The sequence below is a fragment of the Microplitis demolitor genome, chromosome 1 (assembly GCF_026212275.2).
Source record: "Microplitis demolitor isolate Queensland-Clemson2020A chromosome 1, iyMicDemo2.1a, whole genome shotgun sequence".
Lineage (NCBI taxonomy): Eukaryota > Metazoa > Arthropoda > Insecta > Hymenoptera > Braconidae > Microplitis > Microplitis demolitor.
Genome location: NC_068545.1, coordinates 13,044,736 through 13,071,761, shown reverse-complemented (window position 1 = coordinate 13,071,761; position 27,026 = coordinate 13,044,736). Strand labels below are relative to the sequence as shown.

The 27,026-nt window shown below is 32.0% G+C and overlaps 1 protein-coding gene across 2 annotated transcripts in view; it reads left to right on the top strand.

Moving 5' to 3' along the window:
- Positions 1-8,258: 8,258 nt before the first annotated feature.
- LOC106693955 (TBC1 domain family member 30-like) overlaps positions 8,259-27,026 on the top strand; it is a 526,797-nt gene continuing 508,029 nt past the window's right edge. For both annotated transcript variants that reach the window (XM_053741241.1, XM_053741239.1), the window contains exon 1: positions 8,259-8,371. In XM_053741241.1, the coding sequence (XP_053597216.1) occupies positions 8,278-8,371 (94 nt within the window). In that variant the 5' untranslated portion in view covers positions 8,259-8,277. The remainder of the gene's footprint in view (positions 8,372-27,026) is intronic.

Genomic DNA, 27,026 nt, shown 5'->3' with positions numbered 1-27,026 from the left:
TCAGGGTTTTCAAAAAAGCTTTTTTCGTTAATGAATTTGCAACCCTACTCTAAATACATATTACAATAAAGTTAAAAAATTTCTGAAATAATAAAGTAGTTTTTCTGTACCTAAAAATGTAAAATTAATTTTTTCTGCAATAAATTTAGTGGTAACTATTTATAATGTGTTGCGTGTTTGAAATTATGCATGACAGTCTTTTAATTATTGCAAAAAAATTTCTAAATGATAAATATATGTTTATTAATGAATTATAGTACGAATCATAGTGTTGATTTAAATTAATTAATAATGCATAAATCACATAGGAATGGAGTATGTAAGCCTTATTAAAAGAAACGATTTGAAAAACAAAATTTTGAATACGTTTTTATGTTCTTGAATACTTTGAATACTTCTGAATCGCCCTTTATATGGAAATTTAACATTGCAAATCGTTTCGAATCATTTTATGTAATCAGAGTAAGTTATATGAATTAGAATATTTATTTTAATGAATTCATAATACGATCCCTTTATAAAGGACGATTCAATGAATTATAAATTAATTAAAAAAAAATTACATTAATAAATCATTGGTAAAACTAATATCCCTTGCAACATTGAGCTCACCGTGGAAATACCGTGGAAACACTGTGTTTGTGGAAACACCGTGCAACCTATGCAGTTTCCACGGTTGATTTGTTCCATTTTTCCACAATATTTCCACGGTAGTTTTTCGCTGGGTCCACGGTGTTTTCACACCAAATCTACGGTAAAAACACAATGAATAATCATCGTGAATTAACGCTGAATCCACGTTCGTTACACTTTGAGCACAATGTTAATCCACAATGGTTTAATTGTGCTTATGTTACTGATCCACAGTGAAAACACGATGTATTTACGATCGGTATGCAATTAGTTCTCTCAATGATTAAACGAAGAATCCACGGTAAATTCGCGGTGATTATGTAATAGTTACACAGTAATAACATCGAGAATTTACGATAGAAACTCGATAATCTAACAGTACCAACATTCTGTCTATGAGAAATTAATTTATAAAAAATCAATTGTGTGGCATCTACTTAACTGGGAAACTCTTATCAATATTATCTAATTGAATAATTAAAAAAAGCGCTTATGAGAGCTTACCTATAACAGTTAAATGAACGGCTTATTTATATTTATGTCCGACAATTTCTATTAAAATAAATAAAAATGTCTTTAAATATTATTCCAATAGTTTGATTTCTTTCCACTCAATATCAAAATTATTAGGATTTTTTTATTTTTTAACTGGTTATAATTTTAAATTCTAATTTAAAATTATAAAAAGATAAAGTATAAACTATTAATAATTAAATAATTCTATATAGTTACAATTTAGCGATGTATATATAAGGATTGGCCAAAAAAAAACTAATTTTTTTAAGTTAACTTTTTTTGCCGCGTTTAGTAGAAAGTTAAATTGAGAGCTGTACAAGCAAGCGTACCGCAAAACGACATGATGAAGTTGGCCACCAAATATAATTTAAAGTGCATATTTATTTAAGTGACTTTTAGGGTAACTCGTATACAGAATAATCGCAAGGTATTCACCAAAACGTGTGGCTATATTTGGAATTGATAGAAAAGCCAATGTACGAAAAACTATTCATATACATTAATTATAAAACGTGAATTATTTCTATATATGTAACTATATTATCCATAAATGTTTCCTAAATTATAGTGTAAGAAACGTATCAGTGATGAAAAATTTGTTAAAACTTTAAGTGTTTTAAAAATTTGAGGTTAATTTTTTTAAATTGGGTAAAACCTTCGAAAGTTTTGAGTATTTGAAGTTGATTTTATGCAAGTATTATTTTTAATAAGTTCATGAAATAATTACTAATTGAAGTAATAAGTAATTGAATATTTCAAAAGACATATTTATTGTTAATAAATTATTAAAAACAATTTTCATTATTGTTAATGAGTAGTTTAGAAAAATTTCAACACATTGTAACAAAAAAAAATCTGAGCGTCGGTTGACCCTGCGGGCCAGCCCCAAAACTTCCCGCTGTTTTTGACCTCAAAGAGCGATTTTTTTGTTGATAATATGATTTAAACTAAAAACCAAGTTCGATGACATTATATGATCGAAAGAAACCATAAAAAAGATGAGTTGGTATGATATCAGGCACATTTTAGTACGTTATATTATGATTTATCCGGAAAAAATAACATAAAATGTTATTTTTTTAACTTTTCAACGCCGATATCTTTTGAACTAATCAATCGATTTTGATAGTTGACGTGGAAATCGGCGCGATTTATTGAATTCTAGAGCTGATTAAAATTTGAAATCGATCGCGTCAGTCGTTTCGAAAATATTTAGAAAAAACCGTTTTTTACCATTTCTTTCTCCCGCGATAACTCTCGAACGAATTATCCGATTTTGATGTTTGAGGTGGCAATCGACGCCTTTTATTGAGTACTAGAGCTGATTAGAATTTGAAGTCGATCATATGAGTCGTTTTTGAGAAATCAATAAAAAGCTAAAAAAAAAATTTTTTTTTTTCGTAATTCGCAAATATTTTCGAGTCTATTCGATCAAATATTCTGAAATTTTCAGGAAAGTTGATGGCCAACAAGCTCTTTCGATTGCCACCTCAACCATCCAAATCGATTCATTAGTTCAAAAGTTACAAAGAGTTTACATACACACACGCACACACACACACACACACACACACACACACACACACACACACACACACTCGGACATCATTCTGAAAATAGTCAGAATAGCATCCTAGGACCTCCAAACGTCGACATCTAATGAAAACTCGATTTTCGAAAATCGGGGTGAAAACAATAACTTCCCGAAATTTTTGAAAATCGTCGATTTTCTTAGGGGGAAGTTAAAAATCTATGCATATATACATTGAAAAAAAGTAATAATAAATAAATAAATTTTATTGTTTTGAGAAGAAAAAAACATATAACAACAAATTTTATTTTAAAAGAAAGAGAAATAATTTATTTTTTTGCGAAAATTAAGAATTTCATTCAATATTCAAAGATTTTGGTAAATACATTAATTTTAGAGTTACGTTACAATTATTCAAAATCAAGAACTGTAAATAAATAAATTACACTCAATAATTTTATAATATTTTACCCAATTTGTAACGAAAGAAAAAAAAATTATAAATTAAAATCAAAAAGTAAATAAACGAATTTCATTTTAAAAGAAAGGGAAATAATTTATTTTTGCAAAAAAATTAATTATTTCCCTTTTTTGTAAAATTAAATTTGTTATTATAAATGTTGTTTTTTCAGAATTTATTAAAATTGTCTTAAATTACTCATTAAAAATAATGAAAATTGTTTTTTATTATTTATTGAAAATAAATATGTCTTATGAAATATTCAATGACTTATTACTTAAATTAGTAATGATTCTATTAACTTGTTAAAAATAATACTTACATATAAACTTAAATTTAATCTAAATATTGAAATCTTTAGCATTATCAACATAACTAACATTATTATAAAGGCTGTTTTGTAATGTTTTTATGTTTTGAAAAAATAAATTATTCTTTGAATGAAAGCGTATTTGTAATTAGATAATGATATTAGTGTGTAGATCGTAAAAAAATTGGAGTTTAGCTACACAGCGGTGTATGGCTGCCTGAATTTCATTGAATGATTCTACGGTGAATTTATCGCATAATAATTGCGAAACTATTGAATTATCATTGACAAACTTCTACTAAAGCGTAGAAACACATCAGAAATATTGGAGAAACGTAGTCAAATTGCTATGGAACTACTGTGGTTTCGTCATGGAAAAATGAAACAAATCCACGGTGTTCCCACCGAGCATTTACGGTGATGCTGTAGAGTTTCCATGGTGAGCTCGGAGTTGCGAGAGATATCCTTATAATATCCCAAAAAATTGTAGGCATAGCGTCATGCTTGGTTGTGTATGATTTATGAAAAGTGGTATGATCATTTTTTACGTAAGTAAAATCTTAATGTTTGATCATGTATGATTGAATTCTCGACGTTTTTTACTCCCCGCAGCTTTCAATTAAAAAAATTGATGTATTTACCAAAAATTGACATATTATGATAAGAAAACGCAGGATGTATTAGGATATGCTCTAGCTCTAGCTCTCGCTATATAGCAATGCTTGGATATAGGTAGAGCTAGAGCATTTCTGAATGCACCCGAATATTTCAAAAAAGTAAGGGTTGTGGATATTCTTTTTAGAGAATTTTTAATCCTCCACAGTGTTTCATTATGTTTTTTTTTTTATTATACCAATAAAAAAATTCATATGAGTTACAAAAAATCAAAATATTCTAATAATTATTCAGTATTGTTTCCAGTTATTTGTGATTCAATGTAAAGCTCTGAAATCGGTCAGAACACGACTTTTTTAAAAATTTGACAATGAAATGCAAATAACTAAAAAATATCATGCAAAATCGAAACTTTGTTTTTGAGACAGACACTAGAAATCTACGACATTTAGCACCTATAGCCGGCAGCTAAAAATATTAGATAAGATACAGCTGTTAAAAAAGATACCTAATCGTTCTAATAGTGACGTCATCATCGGATAAAAAAATATTTTTTGGTTACATGTGCGATAGCAAACGACAAAAAAATATCGAAGTAACTTAACGAGCCATCTTGTGACAAAATTTATCATCATTTTAATTCGTCCACTTACCGACTTTTCTCTAATTTTCAATAAATATTCAAAATAATCTTACCAAATAAATAAACGCGGATTTCTAACCTGCCATTTATAGGCACTAAATATAGTAAATTTCAAATATCTGTCACAAAAACTAATGTATTTATATTGTACAATCGAGTCTAAGACATTCGTGTGTAGGTACCTTCGGCTCGGGCACCAATCTTCACACTCGCGTCTTAAACACGATCGCACTCGATAGATAAACTACTTAAATATATTTGACAGTGAATAAAATTGTTTGCAATAAGAGTTTGTGAAATTTTGTGATACATCTAATAGTTTCGCCGGCAAAATAAAAAAAAAATTTGAATTTAGTATAAATTTTAATTAAAAGGTTCAGATTTTTAATTTAAAAATTGATTAAAAATTTGAATAAAGGGTTAGTAATGATCTGAAAATCTTCATAATGGATTATTTGACGATTCTGATCCATCGAACGTCATTTTCGTAAAGTTGTTTGTATAATCTGTATCACAGATGGTAAAATTACAAGTAATTCTGTGCAAACGGGATCTGTGTAAAAAAAATGCTATGGGTAACCTTCGTCTGTACTAAAGTTTTTTGTGCAATATATACATGTGTAAATTGATTCTGCGCAATTACCTCTCTGTGAAATATACTCCTGTGTGATCGGGGCCTGCCCAATAAAATAAGCAAATTGAAGGTTGAAATCTCTAGTTTAAAGATTTTCCAGCATAATGATTTTTCAGCCATGGTTTTTATGGAATCATAAGAAATAGGTCGAGACAAAATTGTTCTAAATTTTTTGGTTTCGTCTTTTAGGTCTATGAGGCCGGGAGAATTTACAAAAAAATAAACCAATTCATGGCTCGTTTAGAAAATTTATTCAGCTACAATTTACTTTTTTGTTTTTCTTTGTACGATAATTTGCTGCTGAGACATCAGCCTTCAAATGAGAAAGTTCCTTTTGTCTGTAATTATCCATATCTCAGCAACTAATGGTCGCACAGAAATTCAAAGAGCAGTTTAAAAAACTTGAATAAAATCCCGACAAGTTCGATTTTCAATTAAAAAAAAAAAGCAATTTTTTTCTTCCTTAATATCAATTTGAAAAACCCACAAAAATGGTGATTTTCTGGTTTTTTAGTCAAATCATCGATACTTCGCAAATTTTCATGGTAAGGTTAATGTTGCCAGGTGATTTCATAGCTTAATGTACCCCCGAAAACCCTGGAAATTTTCAGATTGATCCGTTAAACCGTTTGTCCGAGCCGATTGCTCAAAGTTTAACAAAACAATTGAAGGAACAAGTTTTGTTCCTTAATCTGTGTAATCATTATCAAAATAAAAAAATTAATTTTTTTCGGATTTTTTTTTCATTTTTGAATCAGTTATTCAGTAAATGTAAGGTAAAGAGCAAAAAAAAAACACAGTGACAATTCCATTGTCTACAAATTATAATCAGTAAAGCTTTTTCAAATTCCACATTGTTTCCTAGTTATTTTTATTTCAATATCGCGCTCTTAAAATCGATCAGAACCGCTTTTTTAAGAGCTTGAAATTGAAATGGAAATAACTAGAAAACAATGCGAAATTAGAAAATACTTTACGGATAATAATTTGTAGAGAATAAAATTGTCGAAGAAAAGACTTCATAACATTTTGTGATAAGAATGATAGTTTCGTTTGAAAAGGAAAAAGATCTCCAACTTTACTTTGAGCTCTAATAACTTTTAAACAGGCAGATTGATCTAAAAATGATGAGAGACTTTTTTTTGTAGAGCGTTCAATTTTCTTCAAAAACAGTATTAGTCTATTTGACCCTTTGATTTGTTAACGAGTTAAAAATACTCGAAATGAAAAAAAATTTTTTATCCCGTGTTATTTAAAAGGGAAATCGAATTTATAAATGAGCAAGGTCTGTAATCGACATAGAATGTTTTTTCTTGCGCGAAAATTGTTTTTTTGTGTTGAAATATGATTTTTTTCACATGCACTTAGAAAAAAAATGTTGCTCTGAAATGAAGCACCCCAATAATTATATATAATCATCCATGAGCGAATAAAGTTATTTTTAAGATCTCATTTTAAAATCTTAAAAACACGGTAGACTTGTCGGCTCTGCTGTGGCCGAGTGGTCCAAGGCGTCAGACATTTTGCATTAAAAGGAACTCAGGTTCCAATCCATCTCCTAAACGATTATTATTTTACTCTTTTATTTAAAATTTCTCTTCAAATTTTACTATGTTCACATCGTAATTTCTACTATAGAGCTCAAGACTTTGCATTATTTGTCTGAAGTATTATTTCTTAAATGAAATTTTTAATTCTACATAGTGAGAGGTATGATTTTGAAGGTATGGTCCACCACTATAATAATTAATAGGTCAAATTGCGATGTTAGCATCGTCAATTTAACTGGAATTATATTCCCTGTGTATAACCATGTATAATCATATGTAATTCCATTAATGATTATATATATATATATAATTATGTATGATTTCATATATAATCATATATACTTATATATAATGAGATAAAATCGTCTTTCATCGATAATCCACGATTACGATGTCACCATCGTAAATAATAGTGGAATTTTCTTTCCGTGTACCAATGATCGGGCAGTGAATCGAAAGGCGACTTCAAAAAGTTTAATGAGTTTCCTACAAGACTCTATTGTATGCTTATAAAAAATAATTTATTCTATCTTGAACATCTATCAGAAATAAATATCGAAAAAATGACTTTTCTTGGTTTTCTAGTAAATCGACTGCTACTTCGGAAATATCGATAGAAAGACTAATTTTACCAGGTTCTTTTTTACAAACTAATTAAAGGATCAATTTTCGCTTCTGTGGGTATGTTATTATCATTAAAATGAAATATTGTTTTTTTTTTTCTATTTTTGCGTTAGTTACTCAGTTAATGTAAGGTAAAGAGGAGAAAAAAAATTAATAAAAAAGAAAATTTTGGACTTTTATTTTTAAATTCATTCAAATTTGGTATTTTTTTTAATTTGTCGAAAATTTTTTTTTCTATTTATTTTGCATTTACTTAGTCACTAATGCAAAAATCGAAAAAAGTTATTTTTTCATTTTTATGATGACAACACAATCACAGGAGCAAAACTTGTTCCTTTAATTGTTTTGTAAAACTTTGATCAATCACCCCGGAAAAACGGTTCGATGGATCAATGTAAAAATTTACGAGGTTATTAAGGGTACATTCACTTAAAAAAAAACCTGGCAACATTAGTTATTCAATCGATATTTCCAAGGTAGCAAGCGATTTACTAAAAAACTAAAATAAATCGTTCTTTGTACTTATTTCTCACAGATGCTACAGATAGAAATAATTTTGTTCTATAAAAAATTGAGAAAGCGTCTCGTAGGGAACTTAATGAAGTTTTTAAAGCCACCATTCGTTTTACTGAGCAAAATTTTTTTGTTTTTTTAATTTTTTGAATGAGTGTATTTCTAATTAAAATTGAAATAAAATAATGTTATAGAAATGAAATAAGAAGAAAATTAAAGAAAAAAAAATCAGAGAATTTATTTCAACAATGAGTGCATTTTTCAACTCCCTCAAGAGTCTTGCAACTGGAGCTACTCATGTTGCTGGCACTACAAAGTATGGAGAAGCAAGTAATCATGAAGGTAATGCAATTATATTTATCAAATGCATCTTTATCGGTGATTCTGAACCCTATTTGTACTTAAAAAATAATATAAATTCATAGGATGCATTATTCGAAAATAACAAATTGTCAGTGTAAATATGTTTGTAGGTATGCATGTATGTGTAATGAAATAATGTAACGGGACCTAATCTAAGTCCACTTCCACCGACCAGAGGCGGTTTTCTCACCCTTTTGGGCATACACGCGTTGCGAGGTGTATACCCCATTTACTACCCGGACGACACTCTTAGTCGAAAATAATCGACTAAGGTGGAGATTATCCGGAGGTATAATCAAAACTCCTCACTGTGCGTGGTATCTAACCACATCCACCACGAGTCCTATCTCTTCTAGGCTAAACACCAGGGTCATCTCAGAAAATAAAGAGACTCTTATCGAAATGGGCTTGGAAAGCCCCCCCCCCCCTCGTGGTACCAGTCTTCCAGCACTAGTCAACATGGTAGCTTATGGAAAAGGCTTCGTCACTTGTTCTCTTTCGGATTCCGAACGAGCTATTATCCGCTTGTTCATTCCCTTAAAGGGTAAAAGTAAAGAAAATAATGAATACGCTGCTGCTCTCGGATTCCCTTCTTTTATACCCGAGAGCCAGGTTCTAGAATGTTCGGCGCGGAGTGGGAAAATTCGGTACCTGCGCTCTAATAAGATGGCTGGATTGAAAGTAGCGGGAGTCGAGTTAAGACTTGGCCAATGAGAATTCTAGATTACGACTGGAGGAGATAGATTTTGCAACTGCAATGCTTTTCAGTCCATGTTCGGTAAGACTTTGAGAGGTTGCAGTCTTTCTCCATGGTCCGCGCAATGTTGTTGAGTTACTTTTAAACAAGTACCTTAAGTCGAAAAATGTAACATTTTCAGTTCGAAAACTGGTTAAAAATGGTCAGAACACGATTATAATTAAGAAATTAGCATTTAAATGCAAATGGCTAATATATAATAATAATAAGCATTGCCAAATTTCAAAAACGGTAGAAAATAATTTATTGAGAATAAAATGGTCTACAAAAAGTTTCACAACATTTTTTGATAAAAATGGTATTTTCGTCATAAACATGAATTATTACTGAAATTTACTATGAATATAAATTTGACGTTGAATAACTTTTGGAAGAGTAAATTAATCAAAAAATGATAAGAAAAACGTTTTTATGAAGCTAACAATTTCGAACAAGAATATGGAATGTGCTTTCTAATACAATAATTAGATGATGAGTAAATCTTTCAAACTGAAACAAAAATTTCCTTGATCTATTCAAATAGGGAATAGAAAATTGCAATGAGGAAGTACTTAATATTAATAATAAGTGCATAAATTTTAGCAGGCCTCTTCTTTTATTCTACTGGAATTCTTAAGTGTGTGTTTGAAAAACAAATAGTTGTGTTTTGTTAATCGATCTTATTTATATATTAGGGAGTTTAAAAAAAAAAATTTTTTTGAAGCTAATCTTCTTTACGCGCGTTTGGGATGGAGACCTAACACAGAAAAAGTAACGTGACATGAGAAAGTGCAATGGAAATGAGCGAGAGAGAAGGCACTGCCACAGGCAGAGCGCAGTGGGCCTGTTTCCTCTTTCCTCTCTTCTATCATGTACATGTATGTTATGTGTGTATTATATATATATATATATATATATATATATATATATATATATATATATATATATATATATTGTGACGTTATTTTTTGTCCGAGGCTTGGATTAAAGTTAACTTCACAAGCACCAACTAATTGTATTGTATTTTCGAGCATGATAACTCAAGACTTATAGTTTAGCTTACAGTAATTTACGATTTCGATACAGATTTTTGATTTGAGTTATAGTTTAAGAATGAAATATAGAGTAACGTCTGGCTACAGATAAAGTTGTTGATAAGAAAAATTAGAGTAAAGAATTAGGATCAGATTTATGGGAAATTATTATGGGATATGGCTTGAGATTAGAGTTTGGTTGGAGTTTTGGATTTACAGTTTTGGGTGTATTGAGTATGTAAACAAGTCAGAACAACCGTGGAGTAGGGCTCAAGTAATTGCCACCCGGTTGTATCTGATGTCAGGATGCTTGCCTGACCCTATGAGACTTCTATGTGGATTGCATAAGTCTAGCTGAAATGCTAGCGCTCCAAAATACGGACTATGGATTAGGAACATGAGATTAGTTTTTTTGATATTATGATTGGCAGGACTTAGCAATAATTTTGTGGCCATTATCGCTGTGGAAGCCGCTATTTCCGGTCATTTTTGGAGTTTCGCGGTTAGTTGGTAGACCTCAGTGGACAGTTTTGACCAGTGTGCTGCTGAGGGTAACCGCTGGTCACTTAAATTCAGGAATTTGGTCTGCGATCTCAACCGAAGCCAAGTCCAGGAGAGCAACCACATTGGTATATCCATAATCAATAGAATGCCCTTAATTATTGCCTGTTGAGTCTTTAATATTGAGTTGGAGTTATGGAGTGAAGTACAGTGCTGATAAAAATGGCGATAATGTTTTTAGTTTGGGGAGTAGGGACTCAAGCATTCGACTCTGGTCGCTCGAAGCGAGCAGACGTGTCCAGAAATGACGCTATAGTTAATGGCATTGCGGAAGGCTACCGATTCAGATTATTGTTACCGAAATAACATTTAAAAACAGTGTAAGACGTTGCATGGTATTTTATTCATCAGTAATCAAGTATCAACTAATCGTCACAGTTACTGTCGAGAATTTTCACAACGGCACTTGTCTTTCACCATCAAATGACGGTTCTTTTACAGTCGATATACGGTCATTTGTCGGTACCGTACATTACGGTCTTTCTACCGTCGTTTTACGATGATTTTACAGTGATCACGAATCCGCCAGGGTTGTAATGACTGGTATCTTATAATTAATATTACTTATACACTACAATGATAACACACTTATATTAGAAATAATAACACCACAATTAACAGCAGTAAAAGAAAGGCAAAGAGAGACATAGTTCATTGATATACAGATGCATGCTGTTATGCTGTCAATATATGACTGACTGACTCTAGTCGCGCATCTATAAAACAAGAGAAGAAGGCATTTGTTTTCTAGTTATTTAAATATTTTAAAACATCAGTTTCACATTCGTTATTCTACGCCCTTCTCAATAAATTATCGTCCTGATAAAAATTGTGTTGGAAGAATTGAACTTAATTGAAATTAAAATCATTTACAATTTTGGTTTGATTCCACTATGGTCCTAACACACCCTATCTATCATCCTGCAGGGAAAAAAACACCATAGCTCAAAAACAAACCGGTAAGCTAACGCAAAGATAATAAAAAAATTTAAAAAAATAGTCTATCATTTAATTGAGATAAGAATTAATAAAAAAAATAAAATATTCTGCTAAGAAGTTAATCGATACGCGTGACTCTATTTTTCTAATCAACGAATCAAGATAAATCAAATAAAAAATGTAACCCTCGTCATGATTAATGGATCTTTAAGGGAATGGGAACTGGTACGGGATGGGAACAGGAACTCCTTTCTCTTCTCCTTGAAGGGCTAGGAATGGATTCCTTCTCATATTCCCCAATGAAATTGGAAATATTATCTGCACATAATAAAGAAAACAAAACGAGTATCTCCAACATTTTATTTAATTTTATACTTAAGCATATTTCATCGTTACATCTTATTATTTGTGAGTTGTTAATTTATAAACTATCATTATGATTAATTCAATAATTTCCGATCTTACATGCTCAATGTTCTACTGTTCGACTCATTAACCTCATATGCTGATGTGTTATCTCGAGCTAACACATCAATGATTACTGAATAATACACGTTGCAACGAATTTCAATTTTTCCCCCTAAAAGTTCCTCGAAAACTCTCCAGGGTATCCACCTATCTCCCAGAAGTCGCGCACTCTTTAAGAAAAATGCTGACTATGTCAACTCCAGATGTATCTCAAAGCTCCTGCCAGGATACTGTTGACCAATGATAAGCCCTAAGAATTCAAACTTCTGATTTTAGCTGGGCTCACGTAAATCAAAAGAAATATCCAGTTTCTCATCAAAGGCACTGGAATCTCGGGAACCCCTTGCAACTAACAATCGTTCAGAGCCTTCAGACAGACTTCCCTCAGCTAATAATCGAACCTAGAACATCCCCAGTCCTAATAGAATATCTAGAATCCCTCGAACAACGTTACCACTGAGATTGTTCAGAGCCCTCTGCCAGACTTCTTTCAGAATCTCGGGAACTTGTCGGCAGTGTCTACAGTGTGGTTATTCAGGGTCCACTGCCAGACTTCTTTCAAGGACTATACCAGTCTTTAGTAAGTCGTCCAGACAAATTTTTCACTTCTATCAGTTCGAAAGAGATATATCCTAGTCTTACCAATTGACTGAAGAATCCCGGAAACCCTTTTCAACGTCTACACTGAGGTCGTTCAGGACTCCAGCTGGACTTCTCTTTTATTATCTCTTATTGATCATAGTATGGTGCCAGTCGATTTACATGTACGTCTTTATATTTTCCATTTGGTAGTCTCCTAATTCTGTAAACTACGTTATTTAATTTATTTTCAATTTCATAAGGACCTTTCCAATCACATTGAAATAAACAAAATTTAAAATTATTTTTGTTAATATTGATTTTTCTTTTTTTTTTTTAAATTTAATTCATGATAATAATATTAGCAGTTTTACAAAATTCCTTATTTATGCGTCTAAATTTATATTCGTTGACTCAATAAAATACTTGAGGTATTATACAGCGTGACAGGACAATAAAAAAGTATTTTCACATTGACTATCTATACAAATGTTATTTTTTTTTTTATCTATCGTTCTTCAACACAAAATCATTAAATATACCCGGTTTATTAATCACCTTAATCGATTACAATACAAAAGAGCGGTTGGATATCACGATATTTTTAGTTAATTTGTGTCTGATAAAATGACGTTTCTATTATTTTTTATTTCACGTAACTACTAGTAGTATTAAATAATGATACATCAAAAATTCATTCTTTCCGAATTTTCAAGTTGTTCATGAGTTTAACTCCAACTCCTCAAATGTTGCTAAAAAGAAAATATTCTTCCAGCTTCACTGTGTTTAAAAAAAAAAAAATAATAACAATATCTGGCGTTAAATGTTTTGATCACTATTATTTCATATCTTTATCACACACATAATTACGCATACTCGCACTTTAACATAAATTAATAAAAATATTTTCACAACACTAATTCATTAATCACGAACTTTTTTTTTACATATGTGGTATATCACACAAGTAAATTCCAATACGTACTTTGACGCCGATTAAAAAAATTTTTTAATAAAACTTATAAAATTAATCACTGAATTCAGTTTAATTATTACACGCATTTGAAATCTATATGATAAAACATATTCACAAGACTTAATTAATTCATTACCGCATTTATTTATATTACTACGTGAATTTCAACACAATAACACATATCCATGGAACTTTTTTATTTTTTTTTTAATTAATCACCGAATTTACTTATATTACTACACGCACTTCAATATTCACAAAATGTATTTAATTCATCACTAAATTTAAATAAATTCACATACACACTTCATTATAAAACGAAAAAAATGTTTTCACTAAACTCGTTTAATTGATCACCGAATTATTTTTTAATTTATTATTATTTGCATCTTTAGTAACAACGAACGAACCACGATCGTTTTTGTATTGATCTTTGCCTTTTCCGTCGTGTCTCGATATTTTGACCGATATTTTTATTTTAATTTTATATTTGTAACTTCACACGACACACAAAGTTTACGCGCACTTATCCCACTTCTGGCACTAAATTGTAGTGGCTGGTATCTTAAATTAATATCACTTATACACTACAATGATAACACACTTATATTAGAAATAATAACACCACAATTAACAGCAGTAAAAGAAAGGCAAAGAGAGATATAGTTTATTGATATACAGATGTATGCTGTTATGCTGTCAATATATGACTGATTGACTCTAGTCGCGCATCTATAAAACAAGAGAAGAAGGCATTTGTTTTCTAGTTATGCAAATATTTTAAAACATCATTGTAACGTATATTTTACTTAATACTTGATTGAACTCAACAAAATTAGACCTCCACATTAACTCAATAAATTTACTCAATTACTCAAACTCAAATTACACAAAATCGGGCTATGTTGCACTTTGCCTACCGATCACTCCTCTCATTTCCTCCAGATCCTGACGGACGCCAGTCGATTTTTAATTCCCCGGTATCGGCAACGGGTCTAAACGTACACGTAAATTAAAACCTAATACCTAAATCCTTCGGAGATGACAGCAATGAACGGTGATAGCGGCATGTCCTGGTGAGCTCAGTATGCTAGGTTGTGGAGAGAGGGTCGCGGTTTTTATGACGCGGTTCTTATATCAAAACGACAAATCTCACGACAAAACGTCTCAAAAAACTCAATACGCAGAGCCACTAGCCCGAACAAAATGGAATCCATCGAGGGTGTGGTCGAGGTCTACCTTTGGGGCTCTCCGGTTCACCACCACTCGCTCCAAGACCCCAAACTCGACTATCGGGTCTGCTTGTACTCGAGCAACTCCGAATCTCAACTTTCGGACACCATAGTCCTTCCTCAACAGCTTCTCTCTATTTTCCTACTCCATTCACTCGCATACTATACTACTAGCAGTCAATCTCGCATCCTCGCTTCTCCATTCATTCTTCCCCCACCCTATACAAGCCGTGGACTCACGGGTCTTCCCGTAATGTCGCTCCTCATAATACCCGAAAGCGAATTTTTGGCTTCCTCGAGCATCGCAAACGAAGCCTGCCGTTCCCAAATAAACGCAAACGTACCCCAGCTAACACGCCGCATTCACGACCGACTCGATAAATTATGAAATTGACCGCGCCCGGACGTCAACTCGTACCGGGTACGTACTGAGTATTCCCTGCAGTCCATTTACCAGGTAACTTACCGGCAAATTCGCGTCATATATCAGAGTGGCAACCGGTAGCACGCTTGACGTCCATTCGCCACCAAATCTCGTCCGTCAATTTTCCCGACTCCTGCGAATTGACAAGGCTCAAGCCCGGGTTGTAACTAACAAGTGACTCACTTCTAATTACGGAGTGATCTCACCAGGCACAATCACGATACTAAACAAACAAATAAAATGATCTCAAAAAAAATTAGAACACAAAATAAAATATAAGTGGGTAACAAACACAGCGCAACCAAAAAAAAAAATATTTTGATTTTCCTGAATAATACTACATAAGAATAAAATAATAATAAAAAAAAATCAGCTTTGACAGCGCATCAGCGACAATAACTCGAGTCAGTATCGTTCCGCTCCTCGCGACAACGACGCGCGGTGTTAACTGACCCCGTCAATTAATAGGAAAAATAAATAACAATAAAGGTACTCGACCAAAATAAGTCCGACCCAAATAACAATCTCTTCGATCCCGGCTCGATTCATTTACGAGGAGGATGACAGACAACTCGCTTACCGTCGGCAACCCGTCACTCTTCCAATTTTCCCGTTGAATCAACTCCACGTGGCCAGCAATATCTCTAACTTCGTCCTTCTTGCACCAAGCCCGCTATAGCCGCTCACTCGGGAGATCCCAGCCGATCACGGCACAATATTCTCCGGCTCCAGAAAAAAAAACATGACAAACCACTCTGTACAATTTACCAAATGTAGTTTTATTGTGAATTACTTAAATTGAAGTAATGATTCGTGAAACGTCTCGTCAACAGGAAAAAAAAAAAAAAACAAAAAACGACAAACCGCGTGTTGGCAATCTCGTGGCACGATCCAGAATGGCCGCCAGTCATCATCTTTCCTTCCAAGTCCCGTTTTGTTTCTTAGTCTCTGACCGGGCGATCAGGTGGCGGCATTCTTGGTCACTCGACGACGTCTCCATCCAAACAGGGATCTTTTCAATTAACTTTCCCAGCTGTCAGATGGCTGCAATACGGGCTCCTCAAGACATCCCATCAGGCCCGGCTATAGTAACATTTAACAGCCTTTTGTTCACGGCTGTTTACCCGTTCAGTTATACTACCTTGGAGCAATAGCTAAATATTATAGTGCTTATATTGCCCTTCGGCACTTAACATCCGCCGGTTACCCGTCACTGGACCCTCCGCTGAACGTCATTGTCTCGTCCCGACTTTCTGTTGGCTTGCCTCCATCTCGGCATTGAGTGTTAATTGGTAGCTTGGTTAATTGCTCCAGCAGTCACTTCGCAGGCTCGGCAGTTGACATCGTCTGGCATTTCGGCTCCGTCGATCGCAATGACTCCCCCTTGATTCGCAACCGAGTTGTTTGTCCTCCACGCCACTTAACATCGAAATATTTAAATTGAATAAAAACTTATCCTACTTACGGTTAACTTATTACTAGCTGTACTTTAATTGGGACGATAACGAGTTGAGCCTCGGATCCTTCTCGTCCCAGAGTACCAACCTAATCTACTTTCAGAATAATTTACCAGTAAACGACGAAACCCGCCGAGTGAGTAGTTAATAAGTTATATAAAAAAACAACAACAAAACCAATCAAGTAGTCGTTAAATTAAGGGCTTTCATTATGATACGACATTGGTGACCACGTGTCGGCGTCTAATTTTCTACGTGTTAAAAAAAAAAAATATATATATATATATATATACATAAAATATACATGTATTCAGAGCCATGTGTTGTGGTGCATTTAACCTCCCTCTTCGTATTAACTATTTATTGTTATGACCTGTGTTTATTCAAAATATTTGATAAAAAATAAATGATCTAAGGTAAGTTGTATAACAACCATAATAATAATAATAATAATAATAATAATAATAATAATAATAATAATAATAATAATAATAATAATAATAATAATAAAAATATCTAGAGATTGATGGGAGTCCTATGCAGGACGTCTCTAAAATCAAAATGACTCTCTGCAGCAAGTATGTGCAGAGACTCCGGAAAATCTGGTTATCAGAACTTTTCGGAAAGAAGAAAGTTGCTCCAACAAACATGATTGCTGTCTCGGTACTACTCTACTCCTTCGGTGTCCTCTAATGGGCCTAGAGAGAGTTTAAAGACCTCGATATCAAGACGCGTAAAGTCATGAACATTAATTGGAGTATGCACCCTAAATCTTCAGTCACCAGATTAAACCTTTCCCGACACATCGGTGAGAGAGAGCTGCAGAGCTTGGAGTGGCTACATGATCGTTTGGTGTTGGGTTTAATATACGAACCTGTCTATTTCACTGCAGATGAAGATGACTTCCTTATGGAAATTGTTTATCGTCATGAGAATAGGCATAAGGGAGCGTTCTTATATAAGGCAGCGATATACGCGGCAAAATCCCTCGGTCTTAGGAGAGTAAACCCTCTAATTGAACTTCCTAAGGAGGAATCGAAGAGAGTAATCAGAAACGCTGAGCAGCAAAAACTGTTCAGTACACACACGTGTTCTTTCAACACGAGCGTGATCAAAGCTTGTCCACCCAGCTGACGTTTTCCTTCCTTAAGTTAGCTAGCCTGATGTCAGACACCGAAGGGTATATTTTTGCCTGCCAAGATGGTTTGATCAATACTCTCAAATACCATGCTAATGTGCTTCAGATGCAGTTACCCGACACTATATGTAGGGTGTGTAAGCAACATCCTGAGATGCACGGTCTCGATAAAACGCCAGTGCTGCCTTATCTGTCAAGAGATATTCCGCAAGTTGTTGAGAATGACCGTTACAATATGTATTGGAACGTGGCATTCGCAACAACGCGGAAGATTGACCAAAATAAAATTAATATTGTGCTCTTTGATAAAACCACTCGTGACATTTATGTCATTGAGTTCTCAGCAATCACTGAGTATAACATCACGGTTGAAGAAGAGCACAAACACCAGATATATCAGGATTTCCTGTTCGAAATTGACGATCTTCACCCAGGCTACAGTGTCAAGTTTGTCGTACTTATTGTTGGCGTCCTAAGAGGGATGAAGCAGACTTTTGTGTCTGCACTGGCTAGTATATCAACTTTTTTATCGCAAGTTGAGTTTCTGACATCTTGCATTCAAAAGGATGCTATCCTCGGATCTCTCCGTTTCCTAAGGCAACGAAACTTGGTCTGCTGCACATACTGGCTATCTTGTTGATAGATCATCGTAGCAGTAACAATTTGATACTCAGGTGAAGCTCTTGGTAGAGTTGGACTATCGGTAATAACCCCTTGAGCATTTAACTAACGAAGAAATCATAATACTAATAATAGTATAATTGACATCATAATAATAAACTACTGTGTATATTATATTAAAAATGAAAATATATATTTTAATAATATATTAAAAATATAAAAAAATGTATTTTGTGATAAATAGTTCAGATTGATTAGACTATTGCATTGAATATTATTGATGCAAGTATAATTAATTTCAAAACTAGATATTAATGTTATTTTTATTTTCATAGACTCAAAAATGATCGTCAAGTTCATCGTCATCTGACATTTTTTAAAATAAAAGTTTCCTAATCTTTAAAAAAAAAATTTTTTTGAATTGATAACAACACTCCTGTTTTTTTTTTGGGATTGGGAGGATTGCTATTTTGTCTATTAAAAAAATAATTATTTTCGTCATAATTTGAAGATAAAATTTTGAATCATTTATTTTTAGGTTATAAAGAAGGGTGCGCGAATACTTGAAACTTCAAATTATTCGAGGCTAATCGAATCGACCAATTCGATTCAAGATTCACCTCGAAGATTCGAAATGTTCGAATAGCTCGATTATTATAAATTAATTCATTAATAATATTATTACAAATATAATAATATAATGGCTTTAGAATTTGATAAAGCCATAAATATTAAACTTCTCAGATGCGATAATGTTATTTGCCGAAGATTCAGAAAAATTTCAAACTATTCGAATATTTCGAGCTATTTGATATTCGGCTAGAATATTGAATTGAACAAGATTCGCACATCCCTATTTATAAATTAAAACAAAAATCAAAAGTTTGCTTGATTTATGTAACATTTTTCGAAATCTACACGAGTACTTGTTGATTTTTCTCGATTCCAATTTTAAGAATGGTTCTGAGCGTTTTGATCCCCTGACAATTGGTCCCACTGACTTGTGATCCAAAAAAGTTTAAAAAATGCATTGTTGGGTGATATCGCATGTGTACCATATTGTAATAAATTGAATAAAAATTATGAAATATTTGATAATTAATTTTATTTAAAACCAAAAGATGGACGGTGGCGTTACAGGTCCAACCCATTTATAATTTTTTGGTAACTTCAATATTAAGTATGAGGCAGAATGTGTTGGAGGTGCCTTGCGTATGATCCCAAAAACATATCTGAGATGAAATCTAATATTGCTCGGTGCGTATTGAACTATAAGTTTGACAAATATTATGAGCAGATAAATTGACGTGGCAAATTACACATTTTAATCACGCAATCTTATTGAGAAGGTTTGCATGTTTTAGGTTTCCACTATATTAAATTGGTGTAATACCATACGATGGACGCTGTGGCTCAATAAGTTATAGATCAAATTGAACGGAATATCGTATAGTGCCCGATAGCTCAACTGGTAGAGCACTCGGCGCGATACCGACATGGTCTGGGTTCGATTCCCAGTTCGGGCTATCTATATTTTTCTCAATTTATTTATAAATTGTCTTATTGAGAAGGTTTGCATGTTTTAAGTTTCCACTTTATTAAATTGGTTCAGCGATATCGAAGATATTTCGAAAAATCTGATTTTCACCATTTTTTTCTTCAAAGATATCTCTCAAACTCATTAACCGATTGAGATGGTTAAGGTGGCAATCGAAGCGTTTTATTAAGTTCTAGAGCTAATTAGATTTTGAAATTAATTGGATGAGTTACTTCAAAGATAATTGAAAAAAACCGTTTTTTACCATTTCTTTCTCCAACGATATCTCTCGAACGAATCGACCGATTGAGATGGTTGTCATCGCATTTGACGCGGCTTATAAAGTTCTAGAGTTGATTAGATTTTAAAGTTGATCGTTCAACTGGTTTCTGAGAAATCAATAAAAAACTAAAAATAAAAATTTTTTTGCCGTAATTCACAAATATTGTCAAGTCTACTTAATCAAGTGATCTGAAATTTTTAGGAAAGTTGATGGCCAACAAGCTCTTTCGATTGCTACCTTAATCATTCAAATCGGTTAATTAGTTAAAAAGTTATAGTCCATTCACACACATACATACATACAGACATTCGGACATCATTCTGAAAATAGTCAGAATAGCTTCCTAGGACCTCAAAACGTCAACATCTGATGAAAACTCAATTTTTGAAAATCAGGGTGAAAACAATAACTTCCCGAAATTTTTGAAAATCATCGATTTCCTTAGCGGGAAGTTAAAAATGGCGTCTAACGCTTTTTCGTTTCTACATATGCATGCACCATCAATCATAGTTTGGAATTTCAACTCTAAACAAGATTTGGGGTCTTAGAGATCTTTTGTTTGGGAGTATTTCGTCTTGGGGATGAAAACGCTTAGAACCGTTTGAAATTATCACATATGTGGAATTTTTAAAATAAAGAAAATATAACTTTTGAAACATATAATATCTTTGAAATTGTTATGTTGGTTCATAACTTCAAAATGGAGAATTGAATAAGTAATTTTCAAGTGACAGTTTCAATATATGTATATTTTTTATAAGTAAAAATTTACTCGATTGAATTAACAGAAAAATAAATACGAGTAATTTTTTCAATTTAAAAAAAATCATCTAGTTCAAAAGTTAACTAGTTTATTATTTTAAGAATATTAGATGTCTGCTAATTTCAGTGATTAGAATTGAAAATAAAATTAGAAAAAAAAAAACGTGAAGATTTCAAAACTTATTGAATAAATCAAAGAAGATTTTTTTTTTTATTAATCTATAATCTGAAAATAAGTGATTTACGATTGAATTTTTAAATTAGAACGAAAATAATTACTTTTTTACTAAACTAGAGAAATATTCGTTTAAGTTTCGATGAAATAAACACGAGTGTTTTTTTCAATTCTAAGATAAACTTTTCTTTTAAAGTTGGCAATTTTTAATTTAAAAATTATAGGGTGTTGGCAAAGTTCAAGGTCATTCCTGAAAATTTCTAATTAATAATTTACCATTGTGAAATTATATCATATTAATCGATGAATAATTAGGGTTTTATGTACAACGGAAAAGGAATTTAGCTTTTCTCAGGTGTCCTATGATACACAAATATTTTTTTCTCTGAAAACGTTTGAAAAGTGTTATTCAGTTATAAAAATATACTTGTGATAATAAGAGCTCTTAATACTAACAAGAAATGGATCCACATTGCACTTTTCTATTTTCTATGTCTTGTAGGAAAACTCTGCAGAAATATTTTTGTACACTAAAAAATGAGAGGATGAGAGGATTTGGTATGTGAGAATTGTTCTGGTAGTAATAATTTTATTTAACACTCGATATTTTTTTTTTTAATGCAATTTCACTCGCGTGCAATACATGGCTAAAATGGCGTCTAGATGTGAACTATGCTGGTACACGCGGTGAGAATAATTGAATTGAGAATGCACTGAGATTGATTATGAGAACAAAACTATTATAAGATATAATGAGAACGCTATTGATTTTTTAAGAACTGAGAGATTTAATGAGAGCACAATGCGTCAGCGAAGAGAATACTTTATAACGTTCTCCTCTATTTCACGTGTCCCACGGCGGAGTGTGGTTGGCGCTCAATAGCCGTTATGGCTCTCCGTTGGTCGAAACTAAAAAATAAAATAAACCCAGAAAACAAATGTCCCACCTGGAGATATCCTGAATCTCCCTGGACTGGCTGCTCTGCTCAGGCTGGGTTAGAAAACCTAGTTGGGCGCCAGTTCGTGTGCCCCACGAACAAAATTAACTCAAAAATAACACAACGGAGAAAAATGAAAATGAAAATAAAATGAATCACAGGATAGCGATTTCAGATTTAGGAATAAGGATAGCAAGAAAGATAGCAGTAATTAAAATAAAAAAATTGAATAAATACCGGGTTGATGACCACTTGTTTTAATTATCCATTAATTAATAAATTAACCAGTCACATATATCGCATATTCACATAAATAATAATTGGAAAAATAATAATAGCTCACTGACAAAAATAATGATAATAATAATAATATGTGTATATAAACTTCAAATAGTAACAATACTACATAAACAATAAATGTATTGTAAAACCCACATCTGATAATAATTAATATTTCACTCGCACGTGAACATAAGTAATTTTATTCAAATTATTCTCAGTAACAATTCCCAGTAAATTCCACTGGCGAATTTACGGTATTTCAAAATAATATTATTTAAACGCAAACAATAAAGATAAATAACCTATTGGGTATAATACTTATGACTGGTATTTATACCTTGATCACTCTCACGTGATAATTGAATAATACTTGATGAATTAAACTCAAATTAAATATAATAATAATTCAGATTAACAATAATTAATAACTCAAATTAATAATAATCAATACGCAAATTAATAATAATTCATAATCAATATTCAAGTAAATAATAGTTCATGACTCAGCTTAATAATAATGCATACATCAAATCAATAATAATTCATAAATAATACTCAAATAAATAATAATTTATAACTCAAATTATTAATAAATCATAATGAAAAATAACCAAACATTTACCGCACTCAACATTTGGTAAAATAATACTGAATAATTTCACTGACTGTACTCGTATTTACTGAGTATAACATTCACGCATTCCATCATATGCTTATGACCAGTTACTAATACTCAGAATTTACTATCTCTCTCACGCTCAGGCTATATACAAATGATCACCAATTCGGGAACCAAAATCACACGCCAATGTATTAGCCAAAAAGTACTTACAGTTTACGTATTATTCAACTCCCTTGGTTGCACGCTAATACGGTAAATGAATTTTCCTTTATGTGATTTATCAAAATGCTAAACTAATGCCAATGGGTTTATATTATCTACACAAAATACCAAATGGCGACAAATTTATAATTAGTTTAATGTAACAGAGCCCACACGCTACTCTTACAGAGACTATCCCACGTCTGACCATGGCAGCACGTGAATCTCACGCCGGCACCTAGGCCGACGCCATTTTGTCGTATATCTCACTTCACCTAATAGAGATATACAACCGTCGCATGTTATTTATTAAAAGTACCACCAACGTACTACATAACTGTGGCCGTGTAATTTATCAAGTTCCCGACGCTAAATGGCCAATTGTATTTTCCATAATTAATTATTAATATGATTTTAAGATAAATCTATCAATGATTTATTTACTAAACTAAGAGATTTATTTACAATAAATAAATTTACTGATGCTAATTGCTGCGTTGACGCGCATGCGCCAACCAATTCAAAATAATCATAAGCACATAAATGAAATGCGCAACTATTTCCCCCAGCGCTACAAAATCCAAATATATGCTCAATTAATCAGTGAAATCTCCTGATTCAAATACACTTTATACCTAAGAAATCAATAACGTATTATTAGCACAATAATTAAATAAAATCTTACATGTAAACAAACAATAATTATAATACAGTGTCGGATGAGACGTGTGAGCAGCGTGTGCTGCCCTCTGTTGCCCACCGACCTGATGCGAGACTGCCGCGATATTAAAATATCGTGACAACTTTAAGCAATAATCATGAGAGAAAGCCTGGATGAATGAGAGAGACAGAACTTCCGTCTTCTTCATCCTCACTCGAGCGGTTTTTGCGGTGAGAATGCGATTAGGGGAGCCGCTTATGATTGATTAGTGATCAACGATACTGTCAATCACTTATCCGCCGTGAGAAATAATGATGAGAGCGCGGAAGATTAAAGCATTATAGTTAAGATATTTTCTTTAAAACAAATAAATGGAAGAGTTAATTATGGAGAATTAGATTAGTTAGATTTTCATTCATTATTTATAAACAAAATATTTATTTTAAATAATCAAATATTCTTGGCACAACTCGCTATATATTAATAGTTAAGATATCGATACTTGAATGAAGAAGTAGATTTCTTGAATTGAATAATATGATATTTGTATTGAAGAAATCTACATTTAAATAAATTATTCGGATAGTTCCGTTGAAAATATATTGGATTAAATCAAAAATCAAAAATCTTCAATTAACCGTAAAACTATTTTAGGAAAGTGAATGTATCTTAATTAATAATGAAACTATCGCATTTATTTTATTTTTTTATTATTTAAATTTTAATAAAAAAATTTTGTCCCTGTTTAAATTATGACTATATATATTTATTATCAACTAGCTGACCCGGCAGATTTCGTACTGCCTCAGTTGATTGTAGAGCAAAATAAAAAAATTAACTCTGTGTAGGTTTCCACTTTATAAAATTGGTGTATTACCGTACGATGGACGGTGTGGCTCAATAAGTTATAGATCAAATTGAATGGAATTAGTATAGTGCCGGATAGCTCAACTGATAGAGCACTTAGCGCGATACCAACATGGTCTGGGTTCGATTCCCAGTGGGGCTATCTATGAGGCGTTTCACGCCAAATCAGATACCATTTAGCTTTTGAACCTCGGATTTTCTTGAAACTTTTTAATCTATTAGCATAGGTTGAAGGAGGCCATCATGTTTTTTTATTAAATTTTTTCCTCCAATCGTTTTCGAAACATCGAATTTTGAAAAAGGAAGAGATTTTTCTTTCAAATGCCTGTAACTTTGTGAAAAGTGGTTTAAACGAAATTTTTAGAAAGTCAAAAAATGTTTGTTTTTAGATATCTTTTCAATAAAAAATATCAAAAAAAATTTTAGAACCACGCTTCTATTGAAATTCTAACTTTTCAGAATAAATGATCGATTTACAAAAAACATGTACTCACAGCAAACTCTCACCCATTCTTCAACGTTTCCAGCTATGCTTACAATGGAACAACGATGGGATCTATTTTTTTTTCTTTTTTTAAAATTTCATTGTTACATCTGGCAACATTTAAACATTTTATTTTCCATGTTATAATTTTTAAATAATTAAAAACAGAATAATGAGAATATACATTAAGTACCTCGCTGGTCATTTTAGAAATCGCTTTGGTGCGTCACAAAAGCTTTTAACGGCTTAAGACCAAAACAAACAAATAAACAAAAATTTTATGAGTTTTCGAATTATAGATAAGATATATACACAAACTCATTTAACGAATGTTTTAACTAAACAAATGACTCATTTTTAATATCTCAACTAAAAATATTTCATAAAGATAATTCATAAAAAAATATTTCATAGTTTGATAAATAATAATATTTCATATTTTAATAATAAATAAATAATGTTTAAAAGTTCTAGATGGGAACACCAGACCTAGTAAATAACATAATATTTTATAAATAATAGTGAATAAACAATAGTTAAAGGTTCTAGGTAAGTACACCAGACTTGGTAGATAATTAAATATCTGATAAATAATAATTAATAAATAATAGTAAGGGTTCTAGGTGAGTACACCAGACGTGATAAATAATAATATTTAATAAATAATGAATAATAATTCATAAAAGTCTAAATAGTAACGATGATAGAATTTTAGTTTAAAAAATGAATATGTATGTGTGTGTGTGTTTTGCTCATGTGTAAATGTGCTTGCGTTTGGGTGGACACATATACGCACATATATGTGCACATGCACATAAGAGAGCATCCAGCTGTAGTGGGAGTTCAGACGACGCTCTCTGGAAAATCTAAGAGTGAGGGTAAGGGCCCAGGAAATCGGACACCTAATTGGTCACGGTTTTCCCCCATTTGAGGTCAACTGGAACGCCCCGAAAATCGAGACCCGAAAAATTGGTTGTGTGAAATCTCTCTCTTGACCAGGATCTCCAAGTGTGTGTATCATAAATCATAACTTAAGTTCAGTGGCCGAGTTTCTCCACGTAGAACTATAAAGTATATTTTTAAATAGAATCAGTGAGCTTTGTACTGAAGGTTCTTCAAGTATATCCTTTTAATGAAATATTTTCGCAACGGTAAATACTGCAAGGTGAAAACCCAGGTATGTTAATAAATATTAAATATAAAACACCACAGATAAAATTTTTAAGAGACTTTAAGAAATAATCTGGTCACGAATTTTGTATTAGAAATTGTATTTTGAATGATCAAATTTTGTAAAAGACCTTAAGAAATAGTCTGGTCACGAATTTTTATATTTGAAATTGTATTTTGAATGATGAATTTACTTCAAGTGTTGTTTAATATTTAATTTTGGGTTTAGAATTTATATTCAAATAGTTAATAGATTTTCGGTTTAATATTGTATTTGGATAATTAATTTTATTAAGTGTTGTTAATATTTTATGTTGCGGTTAAAATTGTAATTAAATAATTTTTAATAGCTAAATTTTTGTAATAGTTATTTAGCAAACCATAATAATTTGTACGGTTTTTACAATATAAGTATTAAATTTAAACCGGGAATTTATCATTTGAACTTAACCTTTACCGACAAAGTTATTAAGACAAAAACCTCTGG